This window comes from Pleurodeles waltl, chromosome 9, assembly GCF_031143425.1.
Source record: "Pleurodeles waltl isolate 20211129_DDA chromosome 9, aPleWal1.hap1.20221129, whole genome shotgun sequence".
In the NCBI taxonomy this organism is placed as follows: Eukaryota; Metazoa; Chordata; class Amphibia; order Caudata; family Salamandridae; genus Pleurodeles; species Pleurodeles waltl.
In genome coordinates this window covers 1,122,673,141-1,122,689,312 of record NC_090448.1, presented here as the reverse complement: position 1 = coordinate 1,122,689,312, position 16,172 = coordinate 1,122,673,141, and the positions used below count along the sequence as shown (strand labels likewise).

The following is a 16,172-nucleotide window of genomic DNA, read 5'->3' as shown; positions in this document are numbered from 1 at the left end:
ACTGACTGCAAGGGGTGGTGCCATCAAAAGGGCAGATCTTGAGAATATCACCTGAACTTTCAGGGCTTCTTATGAAGCTTGTCAGCAGGGGGAGCAAGCCTCAAATACTGAGCCATAGCTCACCCTTAGTTGTAGCGTTTCTGCACACCATCAACTTTCTCTCCACCGTCTTCCCCATTGAGGTGCATGCATCAAAAATTCACTTGGATATTTCACAGGGGGAGGCGTATGTGTTTGTGGGGAAGGGGGGGGGGGGTGTAATGCAATGCTTTCACCAGTGCCATCAGGACAGGTTAGGTATAGAGGCAAATTAATTTTACGATAAGCTACAAAGATTATCATTTATACTGGACTCTGGTAAGGAAGATCTGGGATGGAGTGGTGTGTTCTGCTTTCTCATGTTTTCAATATCTGCTGCTATTCCAAGTATGTGCCTGTAAGTTTTATAAAATGCAGTTTGTACCTGTTTTTTCTTTAGATAAAGGGAGATGCCCATTATGTAATTGTTAATGGATTTGTATAAATAAGTAGTTTCGGAGGGGATACCATCTGATCCATAATTGTTGAGTTGACCTAATATACCACATTATGAGGAATTTCAGTTTTGTTTCCTATTAAAAGTTTCATAAATCATTCACTGAATCAACCAAAGATTTACAAATGACAACAGAGACCGCCAAGTAGCTAAATCACACATTATTTTGAAAAGTGTGCAAAAAGTCACAAATGATCCAGCCTTGTGATTCTCAGTTTCCAAGATCAAAATGTGGAATAACCTGCTGAATCCAAGTCAGTACACTTGATGTCTGAGTATTAATTCTCTTTCTTACCTCGTTACTCCCACATAAATTCCTCCAGGCAATCCTTGGAGGAAATTATGCATGGAAAAAGCTTCGGAGTGTAGCAATTACTAATTGCAAGATCCCAAATCAGGTGCAAACAGTGTGCACCCAATGACTGGATTCATCCTTGAAGTCAGAATTATAGCAATAAAACCTGCTGTATAAGTCTACCATTCATCAAGTGTCAAACCAGGTTTCATTTTTTTAGGACTCCAAGACTACTAAACTAGTGTAAAAGGTAAAAACAGCATAAAGCAACACGAAACCTACCAGAGACATCGTCTTAGAGAGACAACACAGAAACATATCCCCCCCCCAAGTATTACCCTCATTTAGTAAATCTGTTATATCTGCCTGGTATTTGTTTCCAACTCGTATTTCTCCTTTATCAGCCAAGAGAGTCTTCTGCTGTGGATCATACACTAAAGAATAAAAGAAGAAATCCTGAAAAGACAAACGGAAAATCAAAACATAATAAAATGTACAGAATTTAAAAAAATCATTGCTGCATTCTAAGTTTGTCTGCAAATATACGTTACTACTATTCTTCTGAAAATAAAGAGATCAATATGTAGTACCAACTGAGCAAACACATAATCCTACATTAGTTTTTTGTCTCCTAAAATAGAAAGAGCACTAATTTATATGTTTTCTTTTAATATATACAGGCATGTCTTTTTTAATGGCTCGAAAGTAAAAGGTTGAAACTTATTTTTTAATACGTTTAGCAAAATGGAAATGCATTGCTAAAATATATATTTATTTAGGCCTTGCCTTCAAGGAGAAAAGATACACCTAGATGTGACCATTTGCCACAATTACCCTTACAGAATTATTTTAATCAAATATTCTGTGCCATACCTTTCAAAAGAAAGGCAGTAAAGATAAACCAAAAAGTACATTTGGGTAATAAAAAAAATTAAAAAAATAAAAACTTGCTTGGAATCCTAGATCTCCAGCACGGATATTATGAAAAAAATTATATGCCGGAGCCAGAACATATTTTTTAAACTTACAATTTCAATTTTGAAAATAATGTAAACGACAAAATATGCCTTAGGAGGCTACACTTTACTTGGTGTTTAAATGTATGCAAAATCACTCAGGATAAAGGATATTTGAGTGAAAACACAACTTTGGGTACTGGTTTATGGACTCTCTTGTTCTCTGAAGTTGCAACGCATCCATATAGACAACCACATATTTCAGGAGACCGATTTGTAAATCATTTAGCTACCACCACTGTCAAGCGCTGTAGGAAGTTGGCTCTGTATGTGCTATTTCAAAGTAAGGAATAGCATGCACAGAGTCCAAGGGTTCCCCTTAGAGGTAAAATAGTGGTAAAAAGAGATAATACTAATGCTCTATTTTGTGGTAGTGTGGTCGAGCAGTAGGCTTATCCAAGGAGTAGTGTTAAGCATTTGTTGTACATACACATAGACAATAAATGAGGTACACACACTCAGAGACAAATCCAGCCAATAGGTTTTTGTATAGAAAAATATCTTTTCTTAGTTTATTTTAAGAACCACAGGTTCAAATTCTACATGTAATATCTCATTTGAAAGGTATTGCAGGTAAGTACTTTAGGAACTTTAAATCATAAAAATTGCATGTATACTTTTCAAGTTATTGACAAATAGCTGTTTTAAAAGTGGACACTTAGTGCAATTTTCACAGTTCCTAGGGGAGGTAAGTTTTTGTTAGTTTTACCAGGTAAGTAAGACACTTACAGGGTTCAGTTCTTGGTCCAAGGTAGCCCACCGTTGGGGGTTCAGAGCAACCCCAAAGTTACCACACCAGCAGCTCAGGGCCGGTCAGGTGCAGAGTTCAAAGTGGTGCCCAAAACACATAGGCTAGAATGGAGAGAAGGGGGTGCCCCGGTTCCGGTCTGCTTGCAGGTAAGTACCCGTGTCTTCGGAGGGCAGACCAGGGGGGTTTTGTAGGGCACCGGGGGGGACACAAGCCCACACAGATATTTCACCCTCAGCAGCGTGGGGGCGGCCGGGTGCAGTGTAGAAACAAGCGTCGGGTTCGCAATGTTAGTCTATGAGAGATCTCGGGATCTCTTCAGCGCTGCAGGCAGGCAAGGGGGGGATTCCTCGGGGAAACCTCCACTTGGGCAAGGGAGAGGGACTCCTGGGGGTCACTTCTCCAGTGAAAGTCCGGTCCTTCAGGTCCTGGGGGCTGCGGGTGCAGGGTCTCTCCCAGGCGTCGGGACTTTGGATTCAAAGAGTCGCGGTCAGGGGAAGCCTCGGGATTCCCTCTGCAGGCAGCGCTGTGGGGGCTCAGGGGGGACAGGTTTTGGTACTCACAGTATCAGAGTAGTCCTGGGGTCCCTCCTGAGGTGTTGGATCTCCACCAGCCGAGTCGGGGTCGCCGGGTGCAGTGTTGCAAGTCTCACGCTTCTTGCGGGGAGCTTGCAGGGTTCTTTCAAGGCTGCTGGAAACAAAGTTGCAGCCTTTCTTGGAGCAGGTCCGCTGTCCTCGGGAGTTTCTTGTCTTTTCGAAGCAGGGGCAGTCCTCAGAGGATGTTGAGGTCGCTGGTCCCTTTGGAAGGCGTCGCTGGAGCAGGATCTTTGGAAGGCAGGAGACAGGCCGGTGAGTCTCTGGAGCCAAGGCAGTTGTCGTCTTCTGGTCTTCCTCTGCAGGGGTTTTCAGCTAGGCAGTCCTTCTTCTTGTAGTTGCAGGAATCTAATTTTCTAGGGTTCAGGGTAGCCCTTAAATACTAAATTTAAGGGCGTGTTTAGGTCTGGGGGGGTTAGTAGCCAATGGCTACTAGCCCTGAGGGTGGGTACACCCTCTTTGTGCCTCCTCCCAAGGGGAGGGGGTCACAATCCTAACCCTATTGGGGGAATCCTCCATCTGCAAGATGGAGGATTTCTAAAAGTCAGAGTCACCTCAGCTCAGGACACCTTAGGGGCTGTCCTGACTGGCCAGTGACTCCTCCTTGTTGCTTTCTTTGTTCCCTCCAGCCTTGCCGCCAAAAGTGGGGGCCGTGGCCGGAGGGGGCGGGCAACTCCACTAAGCTGGAGTGCCCTGCTGGGCTGTGACAAAGGGGTGAGCCTTTGAGGCTCACCGCCAGGTGTCACAGCTCCTGCCTGGGGGAGGTGTTAGCATCTCCACCCAGTGCAGGCTTTGTTACTGGCCTCAGAGTGACAAAGGCACTCTCCCCATGGGGCCAGCAACATGTCTCTGGTGTGGCAGGCTGCTGGAACTAGTCAGCCTACACAGACAGTCGGTTAAGTTTCAGGGGGCACCTCTAAGGTGCCCTCTGTGGTGTATTTTACAATAAAATGTACACTGGCATCAGTGTGCATTTATTGTGCTGAGAAGTTTGATACCAAACTTCCCAGTTTTCAGTGTAGCCATTATGGTGCTGTGGAGTTCGTGTTTGACAGACTCCCAGACCATATACTCTTATGGCTACCCTGCACTTACAATGTCTAAGGTTTTGTTTAGACACTGTAGGGGTACCATGCTCATGCACTGGTACCCTCACCTATGGTATAGTGCACCCTGCCTTAGGGCTGTAAGGCCTGCTAGAGGGGTGGCTTACCTATACTGCATAGGCAGTGAGAGGCTGGCATGGCACCCTGAGGGGAGTGCCATGTCGACTTACTCGTTTTGTCCTCACTAGCACACACAAGCTGGCAAGCAGTGTGTCTGTGCTGAGTGAGAGGTCTCCAGGGTGGCATAAGACATGCTGCAGCCCTTAGAGACCTTCCTTGGCATCAGGGCCCTTGGTACTAGAAGTACCAGTTACAAGGGACTTATCTGGATGCCAGGGTCTGCCAATTGTGGATACAAAAGTACAGGTTAGGGAAAGAACACTGGTGCTGGGGCCTGGTTAGCAGGCCTCAGCACACTTTCAATTGTAAACATAGCATCAGCAAAGGCAAAAAGTCAGGGGGCAACCATGCCAAGGAGGCATTTCCTTACACAACCCCCCCCCCAAACGAAAGAGGATGAGACTAACCTTTCCCAAGAGAGTCTTCATTTTCTAAGTGGAAGAACCTGGAAAGGCCATCTGCATTGGCATGGGCAGTCCCAGGTCTGTGTTCCACTATAAAGTCCATTCCCTGTAGGGAGATGGACCACCTCAACAGTTTAGGATTTTCACCTTTCATTTGCATCAGCCATTTGAGAGGTCTGTGGTCAGTTTGAACTAGGAAGTGAGTCCCAAAGAGGTATGGTCTCAGCTTCTTCAGGGACCAAACCACAGCAAAGGCCTCCCTCTCAATGGCACTCCAACGCTGCTCCCTGGGGAGTAACCTCCTGCTAATGAAAGCAACAGGCTGGTCAAGGCCATCATCATTTGTTTGGGACAAAACTGCCCCTATCCCATGTTCAGAGGCATCAGTCTGCACAATGAACTGCTTAGAATAATCTGGAGCTTTTAGAACTGGTGCTGAGCACATTGCTTGTTTCAGGGTGTCAAAGGCCTGTTGGCATTCCACAGTCCAGTTCACTTTCTTGGGCATTTTCTTGGAGGTGAGTTCAGTGAGGGCTGTCACAATGGATCCATATCCCTTCACAAACCTCCTGTAATACCCAGTCAAGCCAAGGAATGCCCTGACTTGAGTCTGGGTTTTTGGAGCTACCCAGTCCAGAATAGTCTGGATCTTGGGTTGGAGTGGCTGAACTTGGCCTCCACCTACAAGGTGGCCCAAGTAAACCACAGTTCCCTGCCCTATCTGGCATTTGGATGCCTTGATAGAGAGGCCTGCTGATTGCAGAGCCTTCAAAACCTTCTTCAGGTGGACCAGGTGATCCTGCCAGGTGGAGCTAAAGACAGCAATATCATCAAGATAAGCTGTGCTAAAGGACTCCAAGCCAGCAAGGACTTGATTCACCAACCTTTGGAAGGTGGCAGGGGCATTCTTTAAACCAAAGGGCATAACAGTAAACTGATAATGCCCATCAGGTGTGGAGAATGCTGTTTTCTCTTTTGCTCCAGGTGCCATTTTTATTTGCCAGTACCCTGCTGTCAAATCAAAGGTACTTAAGAATTTGGCAGCACCTAATTTATCTATGAGCTCATCAGCTCTTGGAATTGGATGAGCATCTGTCTTGGTGACAGAATTGAGCCCTCTGTAGTCCACACAAAACCTCATCTCTTTCTTTCCATCTTTGGTGTGAGGTTTGGGGACTAAGACCACTGGGCTAGCCCAGGGGCTGTCAGAGCGCTCAATTACTCCCAATTCCAGCATCTTGTGGACTTCCACCTTGATGCTTTCCTTAACATGGTCAGACTGTCTAAAGATTTTGTTTTTGACAGGCATGCTGTCTCCTGTGTCCACATCATGGGTACACAGGTGTGTCTGACCAGGGGTTAAGGAGAAGAGTTCAGGAAACTGTTGTAGGACTCTCCTACAATCAGCTTGCTGTTGGCCAGAGAGGGTGTCTGAGTAGATCACTCCATCTACTGTGCCATCTTTTGGGTCTGATGACAGAAGATCAGGGAGAGGTTCACTCTCTGCCTCCTGATCCTCATCTGTTACCATCAACAGATTCACATCAGCCCTGTCATGGAAGAGCTTAAGGCGGTTCACATGGATCACCCTCTTGGGGCTCCTGCTTGTGCCCAGGTCCACCAGGTAGGTGACCTGACTCTTCCTTTCTAGCACTGGGTAAGGGCCACTCCATTTGTCCTGGAGTGCCCTGGGAGCCACAGGCTCCAGAACCCAGACTTTCTGCCCTGGTTGGAACTCAACCAGTGCAGCCTTTTGGTCATACCAAAACTTCTGGAGCTGTTGGCTGGCCTCAAGGTTTTTGGTTGCCTTTTCCATGTACTATGCCATTCTAGAGCGAAGGCCAAGTACATAGTCCACTATGTCCTGTTTAGGCTCATGGAGAGGTCTCTCCCAGCCTTCTTTAACAAGGGCAAGTGGTCCCCTTACAGGATGACCAAACAGAAGTTCAAAGGGTGAGAATCCTACTCCCTTCTGTGGCACCTCTCTGTAAGCCAAAAGCAGACATGGCAAGAGGACATCCCATCTCCTTTTGAGTTTTTCTGGGAGCCCCATGATCATGCCTTTTAATGTCTTGTTGAATCTCTCAACCAAGCCATTAGTTTGTGGATGGTATGGTGTAGTGAATTTATAAGTCACTCCACACTCATTCCACATATGTTTCAGGTATGCTGACATGAAGTTGGTACCTCTGTCAGACACCACCTCCTTAGGAAAACCCACTCTGGTAAAGATACCAATGAGGGCCTTGGCTACTGCAGGGGCAGTAGTCGACCTAAGGGGAATAGCTTCAGGATACCTGGTAGCATGATCCACTACTACCAGGATATACATATTTCCTGAGGCTGTGGGAGGTTCTAGTGGACCAACTATGTCCACACCCACTCTTTCAAAGGGAACCCCCACCACTGGGAGTGGAATGAGGGGGGCCTTTGGATGCCCACCTGGCTTACCACTGGCTTGACAGGTGGGGCAGGAGAGGCAAAACTCCTTAACCATGTTGGACATATTGGGCCAGTAGAAGTGGTTGACTAGCCTCTCCCACGTCTTGGTTTGTCCCAAATGTCCAGCAAGGGGAATGTCATGGGCCAATGTTAGGATGAACTCTCTGAACAGCTGAGGCACTACCACTCTCCTAGTGGCACCAGGTTTGGGGTCTCTGGCCTCAGTGTACAGGAGTCCATCTTCCCAATAGACCCTATGTGTTCCATTTTTCTTGCCCTTGGACTCTTCAGCAGCTTGCTGCCTAAGGCCTTCAAGAGAGGGACAGGTTTCTTGTCCCTTACACAGCTCCTCCCTTGAGGGTCCCCCTGGGCCTAAGAGCTCAACCTGATAAGGTTCAAGCTCCAAAGGCTCAGTTCCCTCAGAGGGCAGAACTTCTTCCTGAGAAGAGAGGTTCCCTTTCTTTTGCTGTGTTGCAGTTGGTTTCCCAACTGACTTTCCTTTCCTCTTGGTAGGCTGGGCCATTCTTCCAGACTCCAGCTCTACTTGTTCACCCTGTGCCTTGCATTGTGCTCTTGTTTTCACACACACCAGTTCAGGGATACCCAGCATTGCTGCATGGGTTTTTAGTTCTACCTCAGCCCATGCTGAGGACTCCAGGTCATTTCCAAGCAGACAGTCCACTGGGATATTTGAGGAGACCACCACCTGTTTCAGGCCATTGACCCCTCCCCATTCTAAAGTAACCATTGCCATGGGATGTACTTTTTTCTGATTGTCAGCGTTGGTGACTGTGTAAGTTTTTCCAGTCAGGTATTGGCCAGGGGAAACCAGTTTCTCTGTCACCATGGTGACACTGGCACCTGTATCCCTCAGGCCCTCTATTCTAGTCCCATTAATTAAGAGTTGCTGTCTGTATTTTTGCATGTTAGGCGGCCAGACAGCTAGTGTGGCTAAATCCACCCCACCCTCAGAAACTAGAGTAGCTTCAGTGTGGACCCTGATTTGCTCTGGGCACACTGTTGATCCCACTTGGAGACTAGCCATACCAGTGTTACCTGGATGGGAGTTTGGAGTGGAACCTTTCTTGGGACAGGCCTTGTCTCCAGTTTGGTGTCCATGCTGTTTACAGCTATGACACCAGGCCTTTTTGGGATCAAAGTTTTTACCCTTGTACCCATTGTTTTGTGAAGAGGCTCTGGGCCCACCCTCCTGTGCAGGTTTTTGGGGGCCTGTAGAAGACTCTTTACTATTTTTAGTTTTGGTTGTCTCATCACCCTTCCCCTGGGGAGTCTTTGTGACCCCTTTCTTTTGGTCACCCCCTGTTGAAGTCTTGGACACCCTTGTCTTGACCCAATGGTCCGCCTTCTTTCCCAATTCTTGGGGAGAAATTGGTCCTAGGTCTACCAGATGCTGATGCAGTTTATCATTGAAACAATTACTTAACAGGTGTTCTTTCACAAATAAATTGTACAGCCCATCATAATTACTTACACCACTGCCTTGAATCCAACCATCTAGTGTTTTTACTGAGTAGTCTACAAAGTCAACCCAGGTCTGGCTCGAGGATTTTTGAGCCCCCCTGAATCTAATCCTATACTCCTCAGTGGAGAATCCAAAGCCCTCAATCAGGGTACCCTTCATGAGGTCATAAGATTCTGCATCTTTTCCAGAGAGTGTGAGGATTCTATCCCTACACTTTCCAGTGAACATTTCCCAAAGGAGAGCACCCCAGTGAGATCTGTTCACTTTTCTGGTTACACAAGCCCTCTCAAAAGCTGTGAACCATTTGGTGATGTCATCACCATCTTCATATTTTGTCACAATCCCTTTGGGGATTTTTAACATGTCAGGAGAATCTCTGACCCTATTTATATTGCTGCCACCATTGATGGGTCCTAGGCCCATCTCTTGTCTTTCCCTTTCTATGGCTAGGAGCTGTCTCTCTAAAGCCAATCTTCTGGCCATCCTGGCTAACAGGAGGTCATCTTCACTGAGAGCATCCTCAGTGATTTCAGAAATGTGGGACCCTCCTGTGAGGGACTCACTATTTCTGACTAACACAGTTGGAGACAGGACTTGAGGGGTCCTGTTCTCCCTATTTAGGACTGGAGGAGGGACATTGGCCTCCAAGTCACTAATTTCTTCCTCTGTGATGTCATCATCAGAGGGGTTGGCTTTTTCAAACTCTGCCAACAGCTCCTGGAGCTGAATTTTGGTAGGTCTGGAGCCAATGGTTATTTTCTTTATATTACAGAGAGACCTTAGTTCCCTCATCTTAAGATGGAGGTAAGGTGTGGTGTCGAGTTCCACCACCTGCATCTCTGTATCAGACATTATTCTGCTAAGAGTTGGAATACTTTTTTAAGAATCTAAAACTGTTTCTAGAATCTAATTCAAACTTTTAACAAACTTTTAAACTCTAAAAAGACAATGCTAAACAGGGACTTAACACACAAGGCCCTAGCAGGACTTTTAAGAATTTAGAAAACTTTCAAATTGCAAAAATGGATTTCTAATGACAATTTTGGAATTTGTCGTGTGATCAGGTATTGGCTGAGTAGTCCAGCAAATGCAAAGTCTTGTACCCCACCGCTGATCCACCAATGTAGGAAGTTGGCTCTGTATGTGCTATTTCAAAGTAAGGAATAGCATGCACAGAGTCCAAGGGTTCCCCTTAGAGGTAAAATAGTGGTAAAAAGAGATAATACTAATGCTCTATTTTGTGGTAGTGTGGTCGAGCAGTAGGCTTATCCAAGGAGTAGTGTTAAGCATTTGTTGTACATACACATAGACAATAAATGAGGTACACACACTCAGAGACAAATCCAGCCAATAGGTTTTGTATAGAAAAATATCTTTTCTTAGTTTATTTTAAGAACCACAGGTTCAAATTCTACATGTAATATCTCATTTGAAAGGTATTGCAGGTAAGTACTTTAGGAACTTTAAATCATAAAAATTGCATGTATACTTTTCAAGTTATTGACAAATAGCTGTTTTAAAAGTGGACACTTAGTGCAATTTTCACAGTTCCTAGGGGAGGTAAGTTTTTGTTAGTTTTACCAGGTAAGTAAGACACTTACAGGGTTCAGTTCTTGGTCCAAGGTAGCCCACCGTTGGGGGTTCAGAGCAACCCCAAAGTTACCACACCAGCAGCTCAGGGCCGGTCAGGTGCAGAGTTCAAAGTGGTGCCCAAAACACATAGGCTAGAATGGAGAGAAGGGGGTGCCCCGGTTCCGGTCTGCTTGCAGGTAAGTACCCGCGTCTTCGGAGGGCAGACCAGGGGGGTTTTGTAGGGCACCGGGGGGGACACAAGCCCACACAGAAATTTCACCCTCAGCAGCGCGGGGGCGGCCGGGTGCAGTGTAGAAACAAGCGTCGGGTTCGCAATGTTAGTCTATGAGAGATCTCGGGATCTCTTCAGCGCTGCAGGCAGGCAAGGGGGGGATTCCTCGGGGAAACCTCCACTTGGGCAAGGGAGAGGGACTCCTGGGGGTCACTTCTCCAGTGAAAGTCCGGTCCTTCAGGTCCTGGGGGCTGCGGGTGCAGGGTCTCTCCCAGGCGTCGGGACTTTGGATTCAAAGAGTCGCGGTCAGGGGAAGCCTCGGGATTCCCTCTGCAGGCGGCGCTGTGGGGGCTCAGGGGGGACAGGTTTTGGTACTCACAGTATCAGAGTAGTCCTGGGGTCCCTCCTGAGGTGTTGGATCTCCACCAGCCGAGTCGGGGTCGCCGGGTGCAGTGTTGCAAGTCTCACGCTTCTTGCGGGGAGCTTGCAGGGTTCTTTCAAGGCTGCTGGAAACAAAGTTGCAGCCTTTCTTGGAGCAGGTCCGCTGTCCTCGGGAGTTTCTTGTCTTTTCGAAGCAGGGGCAGTCCTCAGAGGATGTTGAGGTCGCTGGTCCCTTTGGAAGGCGTCGCTGGAGCAGGATCTTTGGAAGGCAGGAGACAGGCCGGTGAGTCTCTGGAGCCAAGGCAGTTATCGTCTTCTGGTCTTCCTCTGCAGGGGTTTTCAGCTAGGCAGTCCTTCTTCTTGTAGTTGCAGGAATCTAATTTTCTAGGGTTCAGGGTAGCCCTTAAATACTAAATTTAAGGGCGTGTTTAGGTCTGGGGGGTTAGTAGCCAATGGCTACTAGCCCTGAGGGTGGGTACACCCTCTTTGTGCCTCCTCCCAAGGGGAGGGGGTCACAATCCTAACCCTATTGGGGGAATCCTCCATCTGCAAGATGGAGGATTTCTAAAAGTCAGAGTCACCTCAGCTCAGGACACCTTAGGGGCTGTCCTGACTGGCCAGTGACTCCTCCTTGTTGCTTTCTTTGTTCCCTCCAGCCTTGCCGCCAAAAGTGGGGGACGTGGCCGGAGGGGGCGGGCAACTCCACTAAGCTGGAGTGCCCTGCTGGGCTGTGACAAAGGGGTGAGCCTTTGAGGCTCACCGCCAGGTGTCACAGCTCCTGCCTGGGGGAGGTGTTAGCATCTCCACCCAGTGCAGGCTTTGTTACTGGCCTCAGAGTGACAAAGGCACTCTCCCCATGGGGCCAGCAACATGTCTCTGGTGTGGCAGGCTGCTGGAACTAGTCAGCCTACACAGACAGTCGGTTAAGTTTCAGGGGGCACCTCTAAGGTGCCCTCTGTGGTGTATTTTACAATAAAATGTACACTGGCATCAGTGTGCATTTATTGTGCTGAGAAGTTTGATACCAAACTTCCCAGTTTTCAGTGTAGCCATTATGGTGCTGTGGAGTTCGTGTTTGACAGACTCCCAGACCATATACTCTTATGGCTACCCTGCACTTACAATGTCTAAGGTTTTGTTTAGACACTGTAGGGGTACCATGCTCATGCACTGGTACCCTCACCTATGGTATAGTGCACCCTGCCTTAGGGCTGTAAGGCCTGCTAGAGGGGTGGCTTACCTATACTGCATAGGCAGTGAGAGGCTGGCATGGCACCCTGAGGGGAGTGCCATGTCGACTTACTCGTTTTGTCCTCACTAGCACACACAAGCTGGCAAGCAGTGTGTCTGTGCTGAGTGAGAGGTCTCCAGGGTGGCATAAGACATGCTGCAGCCCTTAGAGACCTTCCTTGGCATCAGGGCCCTTGGTACTAGAAGTACCAGTTACAAGGGACTTATCTGGATGCCAGGGTCTGCCAATTGTGGATACAAAAGTACAGGTTAGGGAAAGAACACTGGTGCTGGGGCCTGGTTAGCAGGCCTCAGCACACTTTCAATTGTAAACATAGCATCAGCAAAGGCAAAAAGTCAGGGGGCAACCATGCCAAGGAGGCATTTCCTTACAAGCGCTTTGAAAAGGCAAACAATGTTGATTTCAGACAAAAAGGAAGAATAACATTTAGGAAATATATGCTGCAAAAGCGAACATACATTCTCCATAAAGTTAGACAAACAGCTAAATATCCTGGTTGTTTTCTTTGTACAGAGCAATGACTGATAACATTTTTTCTTCATCATCATAAACTTTATTCTGTTAACAAATAGAACCATAACGACACACAACCAAATAAATAATCAAAACCTAGTATTGCAAGACATAAAAGACATGTGAGAAAGACAAAGGCTTCAAAGCCAACAGAAACATAAAAAAGCAGTGAATTCTAAAACCTATCAGCAAATAAAAAAAATTAAAAAAATCCGTAACAAAACATATCAATATCAGACAACATCTGTATATGTGTCAACACAAGTTTACACCTCTTGAACCCATGTTTATTGAGCAATGGGATTTAAAAAAGTAATAAAGACCCGAACAATTTACAGAACAAGGTAAAGCGCAAACGAGCCTTAGTGGAAATGTCATCACGGTGCAATTGCAGACATAATTGTAGGAGAACTGTCCCACTGGCAATGAGAGATGACAACACCTTAAGCCTATCCTAAATCTACAGAGAAGACTTTTCTCCCAGGACTGGGTAACAAAAGACTGGGATCCATATCTCTTGAATTCTGTAAAATAACAACCTTTCAGAGAAGGCTGAGTAAACTCCATCACCTCAGACAGGCCATTTCTGCTTTCCTAAAAAAAGCTTCTTCAACCATAATTTGCCTGATTTTGAGATACATGCAGGATTGGATAAGTCAGAATTAATGTTTTTTAACCAAAGAATACTCAAACCATAGAAATAATTAAAGACACTCTATAATGGAGGCTTTATTAAGAGAAGCCTTGGGACTTTTCAAAGGGGCCAATTTAATAATGTCCTCAACCTTAGATAGATCCAAATCCTCATGGCAAAACTATTGTGGGCTGTATGGTGGAAGATCAAGTAGCAAATGACAAAAACCTTTTTTTCTTTTTGTTTTTGTAATACTACAGGTATCTCGTTGAAGACTGGCTGCAAATACCTGCAATAGAACATAACGTTTTAACACATTATGTTTTATATGTTTCTAACAGAGATTAAAGATTTACATCCAAGCTTGGCAGCAAAATTAAAACATTTCCCCAACTGACAAACTTTGAATGCTCCAAGACTGAGACAAGGAGACCATAAGTTCACAGAATCAAAAGTGATCTCGGTAAAAAAAAAAAAAAAATGATGAACTCCCTCAATTAACTATATTTTTTAAAACTGTGGTCCTGGATTTAGAAGCACAAGGCCCCCAAGACCATCACATTTGTTTTGGAGAGGTGTGAACCAAGGTCAAGATCATTCATAAAAGGTAACTAAGACATCAATAAGCTTCTTAAGACCATAAGAAGCTAGGCAAAGCAACACAACATCATCAGCATAGAGCAGGAATTGATCTGTGGTTAAAGTGCAAGTTACTTACCTTCTGTAACTAAATATCTGGTAGAGACATAATCTAGTTGCAGATTACTTACCTTAGAATTTCCCCCAGGCATCAGACTGGATCCAGAGATTTATTTCTTCGAGCAATCCCTTTGCGCATCGGTAGGTGGAGTCAGTCCACTCCACGGGGTCGTAGTCGCTGTGATGACGTTGGGAGTAGTATATACATGCCAACTTCGCACAGTGACGTCAGTTTCTTTTAACGACTTTCCATGCCAAAAGCGCAGAGCCGTTAAGAACTCTGAGATTGGAGTACCAGAGCTAAGGACCTGAAAGGGGAATCCCTGTTCCTAGAAATCAGTCCGCCAGCAGGGAGGATGTGTGGGCAGTAAGGAATCTGCAACTAGAATATGTCTCTACCAGATATAGTGTTACTGAAGGTAAGTAACTCATACATCTGGTAGAGACTTCTGGTTGCAGATTTCTTACCTTAGAATAGATACCCAAGCAATGCAACCCTCGGAGGTGGGCTGCGAACCAAGATCATACTAGGTAGTCCTGCAGGACCAAACGACCTAAGTAGCCGTCCTGACAGAGCTGACTGTCCAGGCAGTAGTGTTTAGCAAACGTGTGCAGGGAGGCCCACGTGGCTGCCTGACCGATATCCAGGACAGAAACTCTGCGTGTTAACGCATTGGAAGCAGCAGTTGCTCTGGTGGAATGAGCACGCAAGCCCTCAGGGGGTTGTTTCTTGGCCAAAGCGTAGCACATTTTGATGCAAAGAAGCACCCATCAAGAGATGGTACGCTTTTGCACTGCCTTCCCTTTTTTCGCACCCACATACCCAACAGAGTTGATCGTCCACCCGGAAATCTTTAGTACGATTAAGATAGTGGGGGTGTATAGAAAGGAGGCAGGGTGATGGACTGGCCTACATGAAAAGGTGTAACCACCTTTGGAAGGAAGGAAGCCTTTGTGCGCAATACCACTTTGTCAGGGTGCACAGACAAGTATGGAGGTTTAGAGAAAGGGCTTGAAGCTCACTCACCCTACGAGCAGAGGTGATAGGAACAATAAAGACAGTTTTGAAGGTAAGGAGGTGCAAGGGACAATTGTGCATCGGCTCAAAGGCAGTACACATTAAATAAATAAGGACATGATTGAGGTCCCACTGAGGCATGATAAATGGAGTAGGAGGAAATAAATAGGTGTGGACATTTAGGAATCTACTCACTATAGGAGATTTAAAAAGTGAGGGCTGATCGGTAGCCAAAGGAAGGCCGAAATGGCAGATGAATACCATTTAAGGGTGCCCAAAGCAGAGCCCTGCTGAGCCAAAGAAAGAATGAACAGAAGAACCTCAGATAGAGGGGCAGAAAGGGTAATCAACTGATTAGTTGGTGCACCATGCCACAAATTTATTCCAACGACAGGCGTATACAGTTTTGGTGGAGGGACGTCTGGCTGCTAAGATAACATTGCAGACTTCGGGCAGAAGATCGGAAGTCGTCAACTGGCGCAGCTCAATCTCCACGCATGAAGGCAGAGGTTGGACAGGTTCGGGTGAAGGACCGCCCCCTGCGACAGAAGATCCGCCTGAAGAGGCAGTCTAAGTGGAGGATCGATTGACATGCTCAATAGCTCTAGATACCAGACTCTCCATGCCCAGTCAGGAGCTACCAAGATGACTTGGGCCCGGTTGTTCCAGATCTTCTTGAGAACTCTGGGCAGAAGTGGTAGAGGCAGAAAGACATAAAGGAACCCGGAGTTCCACTAGAGACGAAAAGCGTCTCCGAGCGATTGCCGCCTTGGAAACTCCAAAGCGCAAAACAGCTGACATTGCACGCTCTCTGTGGAGGTGAACAGATCTAACCAAGGCTCTCCCCACTGCAGAAAGAGACCATGTGCCACCACAGGATGAAGACGCCATTTGTGATCAGCTGTGCATTGACGGTTGAATTTGTCCGCTCTGGCATTGAGAACCTGCCAGATATTGAACCACCAGGGTAACGCCCTGATGTTCCAGCCAGGTCCAGAGACGAAGAGCCCCCTGGCAAAGTGTCCAGGACTCTACTCCGCCCTGTTTGTTGCAGTACCACATGGCGGTAGTATTGTCTGTGAACACCTGCTCTACTTTCCCTTTGAGAGAGGGAAGAAATGCTTTCAAC

The 16,172-nt window shown here is 46.5% G+C and overlaps 1 protein-coding gene across 5 annotated transcripts in view; it reads right to left on the bottom strand.

Moving 5' to 3' along the window:
- MTA1 (metastasis associated 1) overlaps window positions 1–16,172 on the bottom strand; it is a 555,902-nt gene that overhangs the window by 342,350 nt on the left and 197,380 nt on the right. For all 5 annotated transcript variants that reach the window (XM_069208854.1, XM_069208851.1, XM_069208852.1 and 2 more), the window contains exon 6: window positions 1,169–1,286. In XM_069208854.1, the coding sequence (XP_069064955.1) occupies window positions 1,169–1,286 (118 nt within the window). The remainder of the gene's footprint in view (window positions 1–1,168; window positions 1,287–16,172) is intronic.